The sequence below is a fragment of the Camelus bactrianus genome, chromosome 4 (assembly GCF_048773025.1).
Source record: "Camelus bactrianus isolate YW-2024 breed Bactrian camel chromosome 4, ASM4877302v1, whole genome shotgun sequence".
In the NCBI taxonomy this organism is placed as follows: domain Eukaryota; kingdom Metazoa; phylum Chordata; class Mammalia; order Artiodactyla; family Camelidae; genus Camelus; species Camelus bactrianus.
This window is the reverse complement of record NC_133542.1, coordinates 71,272,229-71,291,327: the sequence shown is the minus strand read 5'-3', so window position 1 is coordinate 71,291,327 and position 19,099 is coordinate 71,272,229. Positions and strand designations below refer to the sequence as shown.

General features: G+C 45.3%; 1 protein-coding gene across 8 annotated transcripts in view; it reads right to left on the bottom strand.

Moving 5' to 3' along the window:
• Nucleotides 1–19,099, bottom strand: part of ODF2 (outer dense fiber of sperm tails 2) — a 32,808-nt gene that overhangs the window by 7,754 nt on the left and 5,955 nt on the right. For 7 of the 8 annotated variants that reach the window (XM_045513872.2, XM_045513874.2, XM_010951195.3 and 4 more), the window contains 10 exons: nt 15,450–15,620; nt 14,338–14,498; nt 13,483–13,612; nt 12,792–12,923; nt 5,790–5,861; nt 4,561–4,632; nt 4,325–4,441; nt 3,517–3,702; nt 2,910–3,019; nt 1,118–1,253 (listed from right to left, as the gene is read on the bottom strand). In XM_045513872.2, coding sequence (XP_045369828.2) covers nt 1,118–1,253; nt 2,910–3,019; nt 3,517–3,702; nt 4,325–4,441; nt 4,561–4,632; nt 5,790–5,861; nt 12,792–12,923; nt 13,483–13,612; nt 14,338–14,498; nt 15,450–15,620 — 1,287 coding nt within the window. The remainder of the gene's footprint in view (nt 1–1,117; nt 1,254–2,909; nt 3,020–3,516; nt 3,703–4,324; nt 4,442–4,560; nt 4,633–5,789; nt 5,862–12,791; nt 12,924–13,482; nt 13,613–14,337; nt 14,499–15,449; nt 15,621–19,099) is intronic. The other variant, XM_045513870.2, reaches the window with a different exon arrangement.

The window sequence follows — 19,099 nt, the reverse complement described above, 5'->3', positions numbered from 1 at the left end:
CCTGGCATTTCTACTTCAAGATACAGAACTTGTGAAAAAATACACCAGATACGTGCACCAAAAGAGGTACAAAGATGTTCTACAACCCAAATGTCCATCAACAGTAAGACGGATAAACACTTCGGGGTATATTCGTACAGTTTGTAATGATAAACTGCCACACACGACGTGGATAACTTTCATAAACATAATATGGAGTAAAAGCCATAAAAGCCAGGCACAAAGTTCAAAACCAGGCAAACTAATCTGTGGCGTCAGAAGTCAGGATAATGGTCCCCTTGGTAGGGGAGCATTTGCAACTAGGCGAGGTCATGGGGCTACTGAGGTTTAATCAGGGTGATTGATGGACAAAGTATGTTCATTTGTGAACATTTCTGTGGTACACTTCCTTAAAATTAATCTTACTTAAACAAACTAAAATCAATTTAAAAACAACAACAACAACAAACCTAGATGTTACTACCCAGATCAGTTAAAAACCAAGCTCAACCCTGGCTCTGCTATGTCAACCTCTGTTTGGGGGCCTCATGCCCCTGGCATGTTGGGAGGGTGCGGAGCAAGTGGTTAAGAGCTAGTGATTACAGCCCCAGCGTCGGACTCAGGCTCAAATCCCAACTCCCAAGGGCCAAATCTTGGCAAGCAACTTCACTTCCCTCCCCTCCAAGTCTCAGTGTCCTTATTTTATAAAGTAGAGATGGTAATTGCATTATTGGGAGACTAAAGTGAGAATTAATGAATGTAATAGAAGGGGCCTAGGCGGCCCCAGGAGAGTCAATGTTAAACTCAAAGTCAGGCCTATCTCATGTGCACAGGCTGAGTGTCACGTTAAGCATTTCACATGCATTATTACCACATTCTTACAAGGACCTCATTTCCTCCCACTAAGGAAATGGCAGCAACAAAGGAGGAGACACCTTGTTCAGGCCCTGCAGCTTTAAGAAGCAGAGTCAGGACTTGAATCTGGGTCTTTTTAACTCCAGAGCACCCCTTCATAATCACGTTGCTGCTGTCAGGCCCTCTGAAGAACTCGTGGTCATTTCTGGGGCCCAGGCAGGAGTGCCCAGCCGTCAACCTCACTGCTCCACCCAACTGCCCGGTCCCGGCCCTCATGACAGACCTTCAGCCTCTCATTCTCCAGTTTAAATGCAGAATACTCGGCAGTCTGCCGGTGTAGTCTCTCCACCAGGCTGTCCCGGTCTTCCCGCATCTTCTCCTCCAAGGTTTGTTGTTGGTTTACAAGATCTGTCACCCGGCTGGAAAGTCACAAAATGAAGCAGACAGCATCACTTACACAGATCGTGGGTAGCCTGGGTCTTTGTGTGCACTGGGGCCATGGGTCCTTACCCAGGTCGTGCCCCTCCTGCAGGCACCCTACCTGCTCCCCAGTCTTCACCCTGAGAAGCAGCTGTTCTGCCATGGCCACTTGGGGCATTCCCAGGTGTCCCACTTCGTCTAACAGCCTTTAAAATTTGTCTCCTATACCACCCCTTCCAAGAAGGCTTCTCTGTTCTGATTGTCCCACGAGGCTGAGACACTCCCTGAAGACAAGGACCAGAGACGCAGTCCCTTGCCAGCTCCCCATTGCACGCCCTGGCTGTCTCAGCCCATCAGGAATTGAAGTTAGGACAGAACTCCCAGGCTCCGTGGTCAGGGATGCCCCAGGCATCCATCTCCCCCAGACACATATCACACTGGGGTTCCATCTGCCCCAAGGGAGACACATGCCTCCCCTGCCCTCGCTCCCTTCCCCCACCCTCAGGCCCTCGGCAGGGCTATAATCCAAGAACAGAGACTGCGGCTTCAGAGAAGCATTGGGCTCTTGACTGCAGATCCACCACAGGTCCTGTGCACAGTAAGTGCTCTCAATATTGATAAGTTACAGTCCACCGTTCAGCATATATGTACTGAGCACTGACCAGGCCCAAGCAAATACGTCATACTGTTTTGCCGGCAAACTCCTATTCACCTTAAAAAACCCAATTCAGATATCCCTCCTCAGGGCATGACTTCCCGGCTCCCTCTCATCTGTACCACATATCCTTCTGCCTTAATTATCTGTTGTCTCCAACTAGACAGAGAACCCCCTGAGGGTAGCTCCGGGTACAGGGCCCAGCGTATAACAAGTTCTCAGGATATGTTTGCCAACTGAGGCAAATACAGCAAAAGGCATTCCTCAGACAAGACGTTCCTGACCTGGACACTAAGTTAGCTCTTCTGCAACCTGTCCTTAGCCCAGGGAGTCCAGGTCTCTGTAGCTGTCTCTTCCACTAGAATTCAGGGTTAACCCCATGGGGGCAAGGGACGCATTTGTCTTTTTACTGCTGTTAACCCTCAAGGCCAATGTAGAGCCACAGATGCTCAATAAATATGTTTGAATTTATTCAAAATGAATGAACACATGAATATAGCTGACACTGAGAATGTCCGAATGGTCACTGTTGACAGTTCACCAGTGGGAAGAAGGATGCAAGTTCAGCCACCTACAACTGGAGGCCATTTTTGCCCCCTGCTCCCAGGCCATGCTTCTGACCTACTGACTGGTGGGAAAACAACTAAGAGAAGACACAGGGACCACCAGCTGCCACACCCTCTAAGAACAGGAATGGGGATCCCAGCATCCCTGTTCCCATTTCCCATGCTGGGCAGGCTGGGGCCCAGTTCAGGCCCAGATGCTAGAGTCAGGCCCAGGTGTGAGCAGAGAAGCCTGGCCCCTGCACAGTGCCTGCCAGGAGGGTAGGCCCCTAGGCTGGTGGCTGGAGCCAGGACCCCGGGTCTAATCAGAAAGCCCATGTCAGGGCCGCCCAAGCTCAGTCCAATGCAGCTCTGACCAGAGGAGACCAAATGGCAGCCGTGTGAGTGACACCCCCTTCCCCAGTCGGCCCACACGCCCTCTTCTAACACAGACGTACTCGTTCAGGACAATGATTTCCAGCTCAAGGTCCCCCTTGTCTTTCACAACTTGGTTGTAGCGGCTCCTCCATGATTCCAGAGTAGATAAAGCTTCAGCGACATAAAGATCCTGGGAACAAGGGACAACAGGCCGCGTCAGCCTGGTGCCAGCGCTGAGGCCCAGGGAGCTGGGGGCTGGGTCACCCCGGCACCCCTCGCCCTGATAACTTAAACTGCACTCCTGCGTTCCTTTCTAGACGCACTGGGAGCGAAGCAGGAGCCCAGATGTTGCTTTTCAACTTCCAGCATCACATGCACCCAGACTGCAAACCTTTCCTTAACCATTGTCCCTCCCACAATATCGATGCAGTTAATTGTCCCCCAAGCCAGCCCTCCAACCATCTCCAGCCGGCCGCCCACCCCCGTCACTATCCTTTTACCATTTACCACCCCCACCTCTCCTCCATCCAGCCATCCATCCTACAGCTCACCCACCCTTTTTCCACTGCCGTCTTTCCCTCCATTTGCCCAGCCACCTCTGCTCAGCTTTCACCTCCACTCACCCAGACCACCTATCCGCTGCCCACCTACCAACCGCCCCGCCTCCACTGCCAGCCCTCCTGCTACCTTGTCGGCAAGTTGTACGTGCAGCTGTTCCGCGTATTCCTCACTCTTCTCCGCTCGCTCCTTCTGGGCTCGGATGGCCTTCTTCAACGACTCTTTGTCCCGTTCTCCCTTCTGCTTCAGTTCCTTCAGCTGCTCCATGATGGCCTCCACTTCCGCCTTGTGCTGGTTTCCACTGCGCTCCAGGTTCTGGGCGAGGACGGCCAGGGAGCAGGTGGAGGAAGGGACAAGGGTGAGGGAGAAAAGGAGGGCCAGGGGTAGGCCAGGCAGACAGGAGAGGGGAAAAGGGGGCCAGCAAAAAGAAGGAATGAGAGAGAGAAAACAGGTTAATTGTGTGGGGGCTTAGGGTTCCGCCAGTGCAGCCCAGAGCTGAGGGCCCTTCCAGGTCCCCATAGCACCTCTCCGATTACTGAACCCATTGGCTCTTAGTGTTAGGACAGAACTCTTCTGGAATCCTTCCTTGAACTCCCAGCATGGTGGTCAGAGATATTCCTCAGTTTCTCAACAGAGTTACGACTTCAGAAGTCCCTGGCTTACATGCTGCATCCGAGCTCCCCCCTCCCCATGGTAGTCAGGAGAACTGAAGACCTAAGAGATTAAGTGATTGGCTCAGGGGTATGGCACCGAACTGGTCACTGCTGGGAAGGGCACTCAAGACCCCCAGGACCCACTGCTCTTGCCACTGGCCCAGAGACTCTCTGAGGCACGAGTGCTTTGGCAGCAGCGGCCCCATAAAGCTTTGGGGCAAAACCTGCCCTTGGACTACCAGGCCCCGCCCCCTCCCTTCCCCACCTGTGGGGCCAGCAGGTACCTTGATCTGCATGCACAGGCGACTGTTCTCTGCCTCTTTGCACCGAAGCTGCGCCTGCAAATGCCCACGCATGGACTCCATGGACTTTGAAAGCTCAGATGCTGTCTTCGCTTGAGCCTTTGGAGAGATGGAGAAAGTGAGAGAGCTAGAATTTGAACCCAGCTCCAATTCCAGAGCGCATTCTTCCCACGAAACTCTATTGGCTCATAAGGAGAAGCAACTGTCAGGGATGGTACCTTCTCACATTGTATTTCCTGGAGGAGCTCTTCCACCTCCTTGTCCTTGTCTTGCAGCAGTAATAGCAGGCGCTGGAGAGAACACACACTGCCATGAGCTCCCTGGAAGGGCGAGGGGGTCCAGGCCAGGGAGGACAAACACTCCCGTGAGTGCCTGGCCACCGGGGCTCAAGCCCCAAGTACATCGGCCCTTGTCACAGAGACCCTGGCAGGAAGCACCTAACATCTCTATCACAGCTTTTAAAAATAATTTACAATAAAGTCATGTTAATTATGTGAAACACTGACACACACACACACACAGAATGCTAAGAAATCCCCATAATCCTCCACGCAGAGAAAACCACTGTTAACACACGTTACGAAGTCACATACATATTTTGTTCTATAACCTATAATCCCACGTTTACCATAGTGTGATTAAATTTTCTACAGCTCTTGAAACAGCACCTTACTGTTTCAATTTGATGATGTATCATAATTTGACAAAGCTCTCAAGCTGGGAATGTGGATTTAGGCATTATCACCATGGATGCTGAATTTCCCACGGTGATGTTCGGCCAGGCACCGAGGGCCAAGTGTCAAACCTTGGGAACCATGGTCTCTGTTTCCTTCTCTCTCTTGGAGACTCAGGCATTAACACATCAAAAGCTCCAACAGGTCTGTTGAACTTGTTCAGGCTGGGCAATAGTTTCTCAAATTTATTTGGTCATAGGTCAATCCCTCCTTTTGTTTCTTTCTATTTAAAAAATTTTTTTTGTATATGTATATTTTTATTGACGTATAGTCAGTTTACAATGTTGTGTCAATTTCTGGTCCTCCTTTTGTTTCTTGTACCCATTAACATCTTGAGGAACTTAGGGTTCCATGGAACAGACTTTGGAACATGCTGCTTTGGGAGAGATTCCTGGGGAGAACTGGAATTGTTGCAGCATAAAACAAATACGGAAATTCAGGTAAAAGACTCTGATGATTTATAAATCTATCATCATCAGCAGCATCCGTCAGGCTGGTGTCCAGCTTGGTGGTTCAGGCTCTCAAATGATCAGCTAGACAAGCCCAGCAGAACAGGAGGGACAGGGGACATCCGTTTCATGATTTTACAGATCATGAAACTAAGATTCAAAGAGATGTCAGAGTTCCAGGGCTCCGGCCCGCCCGCCGCCACGCAGCACCTCTGTGCTGTCACCTATAACGCCATGGAGCAGGCAGGGGGCGCTGTGTGTTACCGCTTTTTCAGAGTCTGCCTCCGCCAGCCGTTTCAGTAGTGCTCCTTGTTGCTCCATCAGCTTTTCAGAATCCTTCAAGAGAAGGCAGGGAGACCCAACTCATTAAGCAATAAACCGAGATGTGTACATCCTCTAGATCCTGTTCCTTTTCCAAAAGTTGTATTTCTAACTATAGAAGTGACAAGTGACATTATCATTATAAATTTTAAACACCAGTAAAGCTAAAGCCTCCCTTATTCCCAACCTCCAAACCCCATCCTACTGTTAGGAGTTTGGTGACTGTTCTGCCCACCCTTACTCTATGCCTGTAAACACAGCTACACCTAGAGAAGGATCTTTTGTGGGATGAGGGGTGGGAAGGGATTAATGTATAATTTTACTAAAATGGTATCATACTGTATTTTTGTGCTATAACTGGATTTTTCTAAACAGATTTACTGAGATATAAATTCTGATAAAATGTACAATTCAATGTTTTTTGGTATATTACATTATTTTTTTTAATTGTGGTAAAATATTTATAACATAAGCCTTGCCATTTTAACCATTTTTCAGTGTAAAATTCAGTGGCATATGGTACATTTGCCTATTATCCATCCCTACTATCTAGTTCCAGAATTTTTTCATCGCTCTAAAAGGAAACCCTGCACCTGTCAAGGAGTCCCAGTCTCTGTTTGCGCCTCCCCCCAACCACCCGCAACAACTCATCCGCTTTCTGTCTCTAAAATGTCACTGCATTTTCAACCTCTCCCCATAACCTCTGGGCATTAAGGCTGTTCCCACGTCTTGCAGCTGTAAACAATGCAGCAATGGACATTGCTGGGCATGCATTAAGTGTCTCTCTAGGGTTGATATTAAGAGGAAGAATGGCTGGACAGAAGGTTTTTGATCTGTGGCAGCTGAAATGCCCTGCAAAATGCCTGCACCGACTCACAGGGCCACAAGCAGGACGTGAGCACACGGGGCAGAAGCCAACCTCTGCCTGTTGCCAGTCTTTGCCAGAATGACTCCTGCTGTTTTAATTTGCATTTCTCTAATTACTCATATGTTTATTAGCCATTTGAGTTTCCTCTCGCCTGGACTGCCTGTCACACCCTTGCCACTTTCACACGGGGCTGTGTCTTTGTGAGCCATTTCTGTTATTCTTCCTGGGGCCCTGGACAAAGTGTCCCTAGAAGGAGGCTCACCCCCTCCTTTCCCTTTTAATCCCACAGGTCCCCTTCATAGGCCAAGAGAAAAGGGCTCCCTGGTCCCAAAGTTTCCTAGGGACCTAGGAACTAAAAGAAGACAGCATTGTGGTTTCTCCAGCAACAAGAGGAGATGAACACAAGACAAAAGCCTAGGCCAGGGACCCAGAGTCTGAAGCTACTCTGTCTGACAGGCCATGCCCTCTGACCCTCCAGGGGACTCAGAGGTAAGTGCTTACAAATGGTAACTTGAAATTTAGAGTCATACTAAATTAATTTGGGGGCAGGGTACAGCTCAAGTGGTAATGCTTAGTGTGCATAAGGTCCTGGGTTCAATCCCCAGTACCTCCTTCAAAAATAAATAAATAAACCTAATTACCTCCCTCCCACCAAAAAAAAAAAAAAAAGTGAGCTGATACAAGACTGGATTTAGGTTTTCTCTCTCTCTGTTAAGAGGACAAAGTTTTCTTGAAATGTTAATCTGCTTTTGCTAACAGATTATAGTTTCTTTGCCTCATGGGTGATCTACGTTTGCCTTTAAAATCTTTTATTCTTATTTTGGTTTGGGAAATAAGTATTGTTTCACAGTGACCTATGATCTTATCTGACCAAATGTTTTGAAACTTTTTGACAAGCTTCCCAAATATCAAATTCTAATTGAAGTTCTTTTGACCTCCAGCTAACTTTTGGGATGCTTCAAAGGGCCCCTGAGGCATCCCAAAGAGAGTTTTTAAACTAATTAGGTTCATTGAGTATGTTAATTACATGGGAAGTATTGTCAAATATATAATAAATCTTCTTAGGTCATATTGTATGGAAAAATGTTATTAATATAGACACTATAAAAAGTTGTATGGAATTCCTAAAGACCTGGTATGTCTTGATAAAATACTATTAGTCATAATTCTAGTTATTGTCTTAAAATGTTGTATGTCACAGGAGTAACCAAGTTTCTTGTCAGTTACATTGTTAATCAGGTTTTTAACTGTGCCTTAAGTCTTTTGTCATTCATAGAGTTATGGTTTTACTCTGATGCCTTTGCAAAATGCCTCATCAAAAAAAAAAAAATTCATAGCAAGGATTTGTTGACACTTACAAGTTTTCTGGTAACTTTTAGACCATTACGCTGAACTGTGTAAGAAATTAAAATAAAATTCTAATGGAAAACCTGATGGTTTCATGAAACTGTTAACAGAGAATTAATTACATGGGATTAAGTAAACTAATACACGTGGTTATAATTTTTTGGTTTTGTCTGAAATAGTACTAGCTTTTAATCTGTGTTTTTCCAAGATATAAGGAAACTTTCCCCCTTAAGCTAATTATGACTTACAGCAATTTAGTACGTTATACCTTTTAAGCAAAATTGAAACGTTCATCTTTTCTCTGTACCTGATCCCTCTAGAAATTAAAAACTCTTAGATTCTCAGTGGCTTTATCAGGCAAATTAGGAAGGCTACCTTCTAACAAATGCAAAAATCTCAAGGTATTTTGGGGGCCCCAAAAAAAGGGAAAATTCACCTAAATCTGTAAGGCTAAATCTATGATAAGCCCTTGATGTGGCTTTCCTAACCCTGGGAGGCCTTTTAAAATTTCACTCTAAGGGTCCTTATGAAAAGTTCCAGTACAGCCAATTTAAAAGAGCCTATATGATCAATTAATCAGACTTAATCTGGATACAAATTAATCTTGATTGGACTATATTTGATAAAATAAAGGTAATTATAGAAATAAAAAGATTATGTTTCAATGGATATTAAATTCTAGTTTTGTTAATTGAGGCCTGTACTTACTGAGACTCACTTTCCAGATAGTTCCTTGCTGTTATGTTACATTATTGCAAAGTTTAATTGAATTATTAAAAGGACACTCTAAGTTTGTTTCTGAAGCTCAGTAATCTATTGTTGGATGAAGATCAGATGCCCTGGCCTACAATCATGAGATGATACACACTGGAACAGACAATTTAAGGACTATCTCCAAGCTAGATGGAAGGACCCTTATCAGGTATTCTTGACTAGCTCATGCGCAATGAAACTGAAGGAAATTGACTCTTAGATTAATATTTCCACTTACAAAGGGCGTCTACACTGGACTGGCCTACAGAGAGGATTGCTGACCTCGAAGTCACCTTGAAACGATGCTCGAGCAGAGGAGAAACTCCCAGACCAGAATAAAAAGAAGACTACATCTGATGCAGACAGCTGATCCAAGACACCGGACCAGGGCTGTATACCAATTACTTTGATAATTGCTCACACCTTTGCTTATGAACTAAATGTATCTCACAATCTTATGCAGAGTTAAAGTTAATCCAGTTGTTAGGTTTATGGTCAATTACCTATATGCAGTACTTCTGGGTTACTTTGATGGATTTCTCCACTCCAAGGCTCTAATTAGATGGCCCTTAAAAAATTTACTCTAAAAGAAAGAAATTATAGTTCTGTTCAGGCCACTGTTGATATTAGTAGGTGGGATCCCCTCACCTGGCCAATTAATACTATCTGCTCTGACCCTGGACATAAATATGAATTTTCTTCTAAAGTGACTCAAGCTCAATCAGAGCAATAAACACAATTTCAGCCAAAGAATATAGACTCCCACAATTATGGGATAAATTTATATGATTAACACCAGGCTATGGTTATTTAAATTTAAAGGCTCCCTTTATATTGGGAGCAATCAGACAATACTAAGGATAAGTAGCCTAATAACATTAGAAAATTGGGCTGGGTGCCTTACGGACAATGCCAGTATGTCATTTCCCTTAACGATTAAGATTGGTACAAAACAGACTAAGTCAGATGACCTGGGAATATACTGAGCTGCACCTAATGAAAGATCTTAAATTTTACTTATGGCCTTACTATACTGCTAGTTATATTATTTGCATATTGCTTGTTTTACAAGATTGCTATTTCTCACATTACCAAATATGTGACTGAGCCTCTGATAAAATGATAACTAGGCAACCTGAAGCAGTTAACCAGACATACAGTTCTATATGAGATATATGATTATGCTCGTGTGACTCTAGAAATGTGACGATATAAGAGGGACTATTTTCCTGGACCACAACAGACTAGTAAGACAGGTGGCCCGGAGACTTTTTCTAACTGTATAAGTAAGGCATCATCCATAACAGCACATGGAGTGGCCTATCAACAAAATGCTCGCCTGACCTGGGAACGAGCATTCCCAGTACCATGGGATGAAATGGTCATGAAATGCCTCCCAAACCATGGTCGAATTTATGATTGTGAAGGATCCTGCCAATTAAAAATCAGCACTTGCCATTTGCCTCTACAAGGGTTCAGTTGCTAATTTTCAATTCAGCACACTCTGAAAGGAATTCAAGGTGAAGAGCAGGAATAAGGCATTTGGTGCTCTGGGAATTAACTACCAGATCAGGCCTTCAGTAGTTAGATATTTTCAGGAGACGATTTTATGAGCCCAAATTCTTGCTTCTCCTTATATCTAGAAAAGCACTAAAATCATTAGTGATGACATCTGCTTTGGCCATTAAGGAGAGAAAATACATTTGAAAGTCAGAATAGAGTAAGTGTAGTTCAGACATCTAAGGTAAAACTAGGTGGCCCTTGTAGATGTGAATTCAGACAAGCTTCAGTCTAGCTGAGAACATACATTTTCTGAACTGTATCCAACTCTAGGATACCTTGAGCTACTATCAAAACAGCTGCAACCTTGTGGCTGCAAGGACTCCTTAGCTCTCCTCACTGCAAACCAACCTATGCCTACCTAAGGGAATAACGCTGCTTCTGTTACAACCAATCAGGCCAGATACAAGGAGAGATCCAAGGTGTGAGAGCAGGCAGAAAGCATCAAAAACCAGGGTGAAGAACTCGATGGCAAATGTCCAGTGTCTTGCTTTGGCTATTGCCCTTCTTAGGCCCTGCCGCAATTATCCTGTTAGCCTTGCTTTTTGGACCATTCTTAATTTAAGTGCTTTCCTGCTTTATTTCAAATGTCTCCAGCAATTTCAGAATAAGAGTCTTCTGCTGCACAGGCTGGAAGCCTATCCCTGGGTCAGACTACCTAGATTTAGGCAAGAGAGAAAGACTTCTACTCTGGTAGGCAGGCCTACACCCCTGTACAGAAGGAAGAAGCTACAGAAGATGGAGACCTCCATCCATTTCCCCAAGAAGATTCTCAAGTATGAAGTCTCTCAGTGGGGAACTGAGAGAGGTGATCAGACAGGCTTACTGATCCTGACAGGCTTCCAACAAGGGGAAGAAAGTGCCAGGCTGATGAAAGGCAGGGCATTTTGCTCATCCCACAGCCGGCTCCTTAATTACAAGGACATGGTCCTACAACAGGATGATTTATATCGCACAACTGCTGCATTTAATTCCAAGGATCTCTTTTTCTTTGTTCTCTTTCTCCCATCGAAGTTTCTGTTTTAGGGCTGAGCTCCATGGGAGCAAAGAGCCAACAGTAGAAGACACTGGCACCACTGGAATGAGGATAACATTGGCAGAGCCTGCCAATAAAAGACCTCAAGGCCCAATCGGGGGCTGGAGCTGTCTCGACTGGCTACCTGGCTGACGGCTGCCCTCTGGGGTGTTTTCTTTTTCCTTCTTTCTCTGAGCAATAAGGCAATTCTTTTTTCCACTTCGTCCCTCTCCCTCGATTGAGAATTCTTTCTCAATTTCGAGCAAGGACCCACACGTTTTGGGGGGGGGGGTCTTGCCTACTCATTTGGTGGGTTTTCCAATTTGGGGATCCCTCTATCCACTAACATAACTAGTAAAGTTCATAGGAATATATTCGAGAAACTCTAAAGTATACCAGGATAATACACAGGAACGCTCAAAATAATACTGCTTCTAAGAGCCAACAACTGTAAATTGTCTCCAGCAACAGAGGAGTGGGTAGAGAAGTTGTGGTATTGTCATAAAATGGAACAGAACGGTGAAAATGAAGTATCTTAGGCCTCAAGGATAAAAATGGATGGATCTCATAGAAATATTGAGTAAAAAAAGCAAACTCAGAAGACTACATATGGAGCAATATCATTTATATAAAGTTTGAAAACATGCTAAACAATTCTATCCATGGTTTAGGGTTACACAGGTAAGTCAAAAACGATCAGATTCCAGATAAAGTTTCCCTCTGACAGGCAGGAGAGGTTGTCACCAAAGGAGACACAAGGGATTTAACTATGTGGGCAAGGTTTTGTTTGGAAAGTTGGATAGTGGGTACACTATTACTAGTTTTAAATATTAATTTTTAAAATAAAAACAAATTGACATTTAAAAAAAAAAAGTCAAACTAAGAAAAATATTTCATCAGTACGGGCATTTTGAGACTCTAGGTTTCCCCTTGGTTTGAACCTAACAGGAAGAGAGCCATTTATATATACTGTCAGTCTTTTCAGAATCATTTGCTAACGTAAAATATATTTCAGAGATCATCTTTTAAGGAAACAAAGTGATACCATACAGTTTGTGTCCAGTAGCCATTAGTCATCTTTTTACTGCACCGAAACTCAGGCCTAGTCCTCTCCTTGCTTTGCCGCAAGACCCCTGGGATGGGCTGAACCCCTCCCTGACTCCTCACTACCCTTCTCCTGACTTCCGAGGTCCTTCCTATGCCACCAGGTCAGCTTCAACAATGAAGACAGCTCCCAGCATTTTATGTGAATGATTTCGGCAATCTATAGCCATGTCAGGTCAGGTACCAGTCGTGTTTTCTTTTTACAGATGAGGAGTCTGAGGCTCAGAGAGGATGGGCCTGCGGTGCTAGAGGGCTGGGACTCTGCAGGGGTGCCCGGGGGGCCAGGCCCGCAGCTCACCTCTTTGCAGTGCTGTTCCCTCAACAGGTCTCGGAGGGTGCGGTTGGTCTCCTCAAATGTGCTCAGCTTCTGGAGGAGAAGTTCTTTCTGCCTCGTCAGGGTGTTGATGTCCGAGCAGGTCATTTGTTTCTCCTGGAAGACAGCAGGCAGTCTTACATGGCACAGGGGGAGAACGGACGAGCTGGCACAGGGAGTCTCCATGGGGAACTTAAGAGGTGCTGGTACCAGGAAGCCCAGGCCAGAAGAGCTGGGCAAAGGCAGGCTTCCTAGAGGGGGTAGATGTGGTAGGACAGGCAGGAGCTGAGCCTGCTGAGAGCACCAAGTGGGAAAAAGGGCTGGAGAGCTCAGTGTGGGTGAGTATAGTTAGGGCAGGCTTCCTGGAGGAGGCACGCTTCCTGGACGACGACACTTGGTGGCTGACACTTGCAGGAATCAGACGTGTGCCTCAACTCACTGTGACCCCAGGAGACCCATGATGATGTCTCCTTAGAGGCCCTGGCCACTAAAGGTCATCCTCAAGGGTCAGGCCCTGGAAGTGAGCGGGGAGTAGGGGGCTGAGGAGTTAAGTGTGCCCTGCCCTGGCCTGAAGATGTCATAGTCAGCATGATGACTGTGTAAAGACCCCACCACAGTTTGCAGCTGCCCTCTCTGGGCCCAGCCCCAGGGCTGGGTGCTTCTGCTGGCCACCTACTGTCTTCAGTTTCCCGATGGTGTCCTTCAGGGCCATGACTTGTTTGGCAGCGGCAGCCCCATCCATTTCAGCCTCCACCAGCTTGGACATGAGGCACTCCTTCTCCTGCTGGAGGTGTTTCTTCTGAAGCCTGGGGCCAGAGAGAATAGGGCTCTGTGAGCCCTCTCAGGCCTCTGCCCGCCCAGAGCTCCGAGGCTCGCCTCACAATGCCCTGCGAGGTTTATCTATCTCCTGGTCAGGGAAAGGTGGGGGAGGGGGCAGGGATGGCCCTTCTGGCCTAAGCGGCCTTCTAGAAGGCCACCTGGGCCCCAGATCAGGGCCTCCATCCCAGGCGACATTATATCACCTGCTGTCTCTCAGACAGAAACTAGCATCACCTCTGTCCCCAGCCACTGCCATGGGCGTCTAACCATCGTCTTCAGGACCATTTTCGAGCCCTCCTCTCCCTCCCCGCACTGGAAACCCCTCAAAGTGCCACCAAGAGCCCGCTCCTGCCAACCTCTGTGGCACCTTTCGCCCTCTGCCCACCCTCTCTCCTCGCCCTGGCCTGCTTTCCATCTCTCAGCCCCAAACTCCTCCCACCTTGGGGCCTTCCCACGAGAGGTTCCCACCCCCTAGAATGTCTTCTTCCCAGCACCGACGGCCAAGCTCCGAACCCTCCTGCAGCACTGGTCTGTTTTTCCCAGAAAGGCTTCTCTCACTGGGAGTCCTGAGAGTATCGGGGACTGTGTTGAGCCCTACAACCTGGGAACGGGGCCTGGGCCGCCACCTCCCCTGCCTTCCATCCGCAGGGCTCAGGCAGCCCGACAGGAGGCAGCCCGACAGGAGGGAGCCCGCCCGTCAGGGCCGCCTTACATGGTGAAGTCCTTCTCCTCCTTGATGCGCTCGATGTTGTGCCTCAGCACCGTGTTCTCGTGTTCCGTCTCGGCCAGCTCCTGGGCCACCTCCTCCAGCTCCTCCTTGCGTTCCTCCAGGAACCTTTTGGCCATCTGGCGCTCTCCCTTCTGCATCTTGACCTGTGCAGGGGCACGCAGGCAGGGGCCACTGAGGGGAGGTGGCTCCTCTCTGCCAAGTCTCTAGGCCTGCTGCTTTGGACCAAGCGGAGGGCACCTCTGATTGCACGCTACGTGGTACTGAGGGCCTCAGGGACACAATCTCAGTCCCTATCATCACAAAGACTCTGGGAAGACACTGTTCCTCTCAATTCCTCATTACTGAGGGATGGGGGCACAGAGAGCCTGAGTGACTCTCTGGTTAAGGACAGAGCCAGGATACAAACCGTGGTTCAGCTGGCACACCACAGGAGGAGAGGTCACAGAAAGGCCCTGTCCCTTGGGCTGTGGAGAAAGGCGGGCCTGTTGCCAGGCAGTCAGCGCCAGGTTCTCCAGGAGGGCCCACGGGGTCCAGGCGAAGGGATGGATTAAAAACACAGGCCATGTTAACAACCAAGACCTGGATTCCATGGCAGCTCTACCAACTTCCTAGTTGGGGACCTTGGGCTTCCAGGTTGTTTCCAATTAGATTGCCACGTCCATCCAAAGGCACAGCCCAGCAACTGAGGACAAGCCTCCTTCGCCTCTTTGGGGTTTTGTTTCCTGTTTTTTTGTTTTGGGTTTTTTTTTTTTTTTTTTTTTTGGTTTTTTAAAATTTTGTAGAAAATGGAAGACAGAAGCCCCAGTGTCCCAGCCACTTTATCTCCAAAATAGAGACAATAATACCACTGGCTTCATTTACTTTTGCAAAAAACCAAACCAGGGCATCCATACAGAGCACCAGACAAGGTCAGGGCCAGAACCGGGCTAAGTTCTTGATGGAGAGGGGCCCCAGGTTGCCCCAGCTACCTCCCCAGAGGCATCTGAAGCCCTGAGAGGCCTGCAGAGGCAGCCAGGAGGTGTCCACCAAGAACCCACCTGGGGAGTCCCGCACGTCCTCGGGACACTAGCTGTCCCAGCCCCCCACTCCCTCACCTCAGACTTGAGACAACCAACCGCATTCATGAGACTGTCAATCTTCTTATCATAACGGTTCATTTTACAATGACCCGAGTCATCATCTTCTGTAGAGAGGTCACTTAACCGCATCACTGAGACTAGCTTTTCTGAAGACGGTGGCGTGATCTCCAGGCAATGGGGTGGATTCTGATGTAGAGGAGGGAGAGACACATGATCTCGTAAGACAGAACTGCAACCATTGGTTCCACCACACCTGGCTGTCCACAAGAGGCAGGAAGAGCTAAAACTGCCAACAGGCAACCACAGGGACCCCAGGAGGAAGAATACTCATTACCTACCCCTTGTTTAAATGATGTTTTTGAAGATATTCTAACATACAAATAAAAAGCCTGTGTTACAACGCCAACTTTAAAACGAAGGGTATAACAAATTGGCAAAAACTGTAATTCCCAAAGTTGGCAAAAGTTTGGGGCAATAGATATTTTCATATACCTAGGGTAGACGTAAGATATGTCTTTTAAAGACTTTTTAAAAAAGTCTTTTAAATGAACGTGAATACATGATAGTGGATAGCCACAAAGGCACACAAATCTTTGAAAGGTATTTTAAGGACAAGTGGGGAAACCTGAATATTGAATATTATATGATATTAAGAAATGAAGTTTAAAAAAAGAAATGAAATTTTCAGGACTAATCACCGTTATTTTGGTTATGGAGAAAACATTATTACAAATGCATATTGAATAATTTATGGTTAGAATGGTATGTCTGGGAAATATACTTAAATACATCAGCATAACAAAAAAAATTTAACATATGTGCCCCTCAGAAGAATTTATATAAAGCCTTATAACACTTTACTTTTAAGACTTCAAAAAGATATTCTAATCTAGGGACCAATGTTTCCATGGGGTTTTGTTCTACTGAACTTCATTCTCACTCTATAAATTTATTCCGGTACATTAAGTAATTGTTATTTCTCATTATTTGCACAGTTCTTTGCTCCTCTTAAGCTGAGGTAGCTAAACTTCTCTGCCAATTTCCAGGGAAAGATGATAGCTATCAGGAATAAAAGAAAAATGGCCAGTGCGGGTGGAACTGTTATCTCAAACAAGTAAGACTCATAGGGTGCAATTTAAAAAACGTATGTGCCCTTTGTCCCAGCAATTCTATTTCCAGGGATTTATCAAGAATATCTAAGAATATGAATCAATATTTAAATTCAAGGCTAGGATACAGTTAAGTATATATAACAAGATAGTATTGGTTAAATACTTAACAGTTCACAAATGTACACACAATGGAATAATGCCTTAAAAATAATATGCAATGTATAGTCAAAATATGTGGGAAAAAGAATATTATACAACAGTGAGTAAATATAATCCAACTGTTAACAAAAATCAAAAGAAAGAGGCTATTCACAAGGAAGGATCAGGAAAGTTTGCACCTAGAAGTTACATGAGTCTTCTCATGGTGGTGGGATTCCAGGTGCTTTTTACTTTCTTCCTAGTGCTCGTTTAGACTTTCTAATTTTTCAACAATGACTATTCATTGCTTTTATAAGAAAAAAAAGTTATTTTTAATGTTTAAAAGGAGGACAAGAGAAAAATATACAGACAGTATGATCACAATTTAAAAAAAAAACTGCATAGGAAAAAGTGATAGTAAAGGTACCAAAATATTAATAGTTTCAGGAGAGAAGTTATCCTTGGGGATGGCAGTGACAGGAGCAGGACCAGAGAGGAGCTTCTGGGGAAGCTAGTGATGTTGCGTCTGGAGCTGGGTGGTAGTTATACAAGTATGTTCTGTTTGTAAAAATTCACCAAGGGGGAGGGTGTAGCTCAAGTGGTAGAGCGCATGCTTAGCATGAATGAGGTCCTGGGTTCAATTCCCAGAACCTCCTCTAAACATTAACAAATAAACCTAATTATCCCCCACCAAAAAAAGGAAAAAAAATAATTCACCAAGCGACACACTTCCAATGCATGTACTATCCTACAGTTTCTAGCAAAATGTTTTTAAAACTTAATAGCAGCCAGATTAGAGGAGTAGAATTACAGGTGATTGTCTATTTTTCTGTATTTTCAACTTTCTGTCATAAAAAGAGATTATTTATTTATTAATGGAGGGGAGGAAAAACCCAGACCTGCTTTCTCCCAGAGATCAGCTTATGTAACAAAAGGGGTTTTAAAAATTGACAAGAGTCCCTATGTGCACCTAGCAACTTCTAGGGCCCATGTCCAGCTCCACCACAAACTTTCTCCTCCTCCGATTTTTTCTCTCGCCCGTAATGGAAGGGCCAGGCTGGGGCCTCCGGGGAACAGGGAGGGCCACTGAAAAGTGGAAAGGGACTGGCCACAGAGGACAGCATGAAAGACAGCTATTGCTTGAGAGCCGGCAAGTCACATCTCTGGGCCCCTCCATTTCTAGGGTTCTGTGGCCCCAGGACTGGAAGAGGCATTGAGCTTTCCAGAGGGAACCACCACAGCTCCAAGCGACCCATGTCAACAGGAAGTCCATTTTCATAACACCATAACTTATATGTACCTTTTGAAAACTACCAAGTCTTTTCCTTTTTAAAAAAGCATTTTAAGTGATAAAATATAGCAAATTTGTTATAAAGAAATTCAAGCAGCACAGGGAACTATATTCAATATCCTGTAGTAACTTATGGTGAAAAAGAATATGAAAATGAATATATGTATGTTCATGTACGACTGAAGCACTGTGCTGTACACCAGAAACTGACACAACACTGTAAACTGTCTATACGTCAGTAAATATACATATACCAAAAAAATTTTTTTTAAATTAAAAAAAAAGAAATTCAAGCAGACCATAAAAACATGAAGCATTAAAGCCTCCCACACACAGAGGTAATCACGGTTACCACTTCTTGCAGATCATCCCAGAAAATGTTTGCACATACAAACATACCCATATGCACATGGACACACAGACACCATTTTCTGCGCAAATAGAACCAAACTCTCTGTGCTGCGCCTCTCTGTGCTTCGTTATCACGTAGAACTGTCTAGCTCGATCTTGTCGTGGTTGCATGATATTCCATCGTACGGATGTGTCATGATTTAACCAATACCCTCCTGACAGACATTTAGGTTGCTTTTAATTTTTCTCTATTGCAAACAGTGCTGTAGCAAACATTCTTATACCCAGGTCCCTGTATTTTCCAGTGAATTTTTTAGAATCAGTTCCCAAGTGTAAAACTAGAGAATCCATGTTTAAGCAGTCACCACCAAACTGCCTCCAGAAACACTGAGTCGGTTTCACAATCCTCTCAAAACTGTCTGAAGAGATTCATTCATACCCCATACACTTGTCAACACGAGATTTTGGTAACCTTTTCAACTTTTTTTCCATTCAATAAAAATGCTAGTTTGTTGTTTTTTTCTAAAATACAGTTGTTTTTAATGTACATTTCACTGATTATTAGTGAGGTACACATAGTAAAAAATTTAAGAAAGCATTTTAATTCCAACCTTCCTTGTACGTTAATATAGAGAGATATGCAGACACTTTCCATTTCCCTAGAATACCCATACTTCCTTTGTCTTTTAGGGATAAAATGGTACATCAGGGAGTCAAGAGCATGGAGTATGACTATAAACTTCAGAGTAATTACTGTTATTTCTAATTTTAAA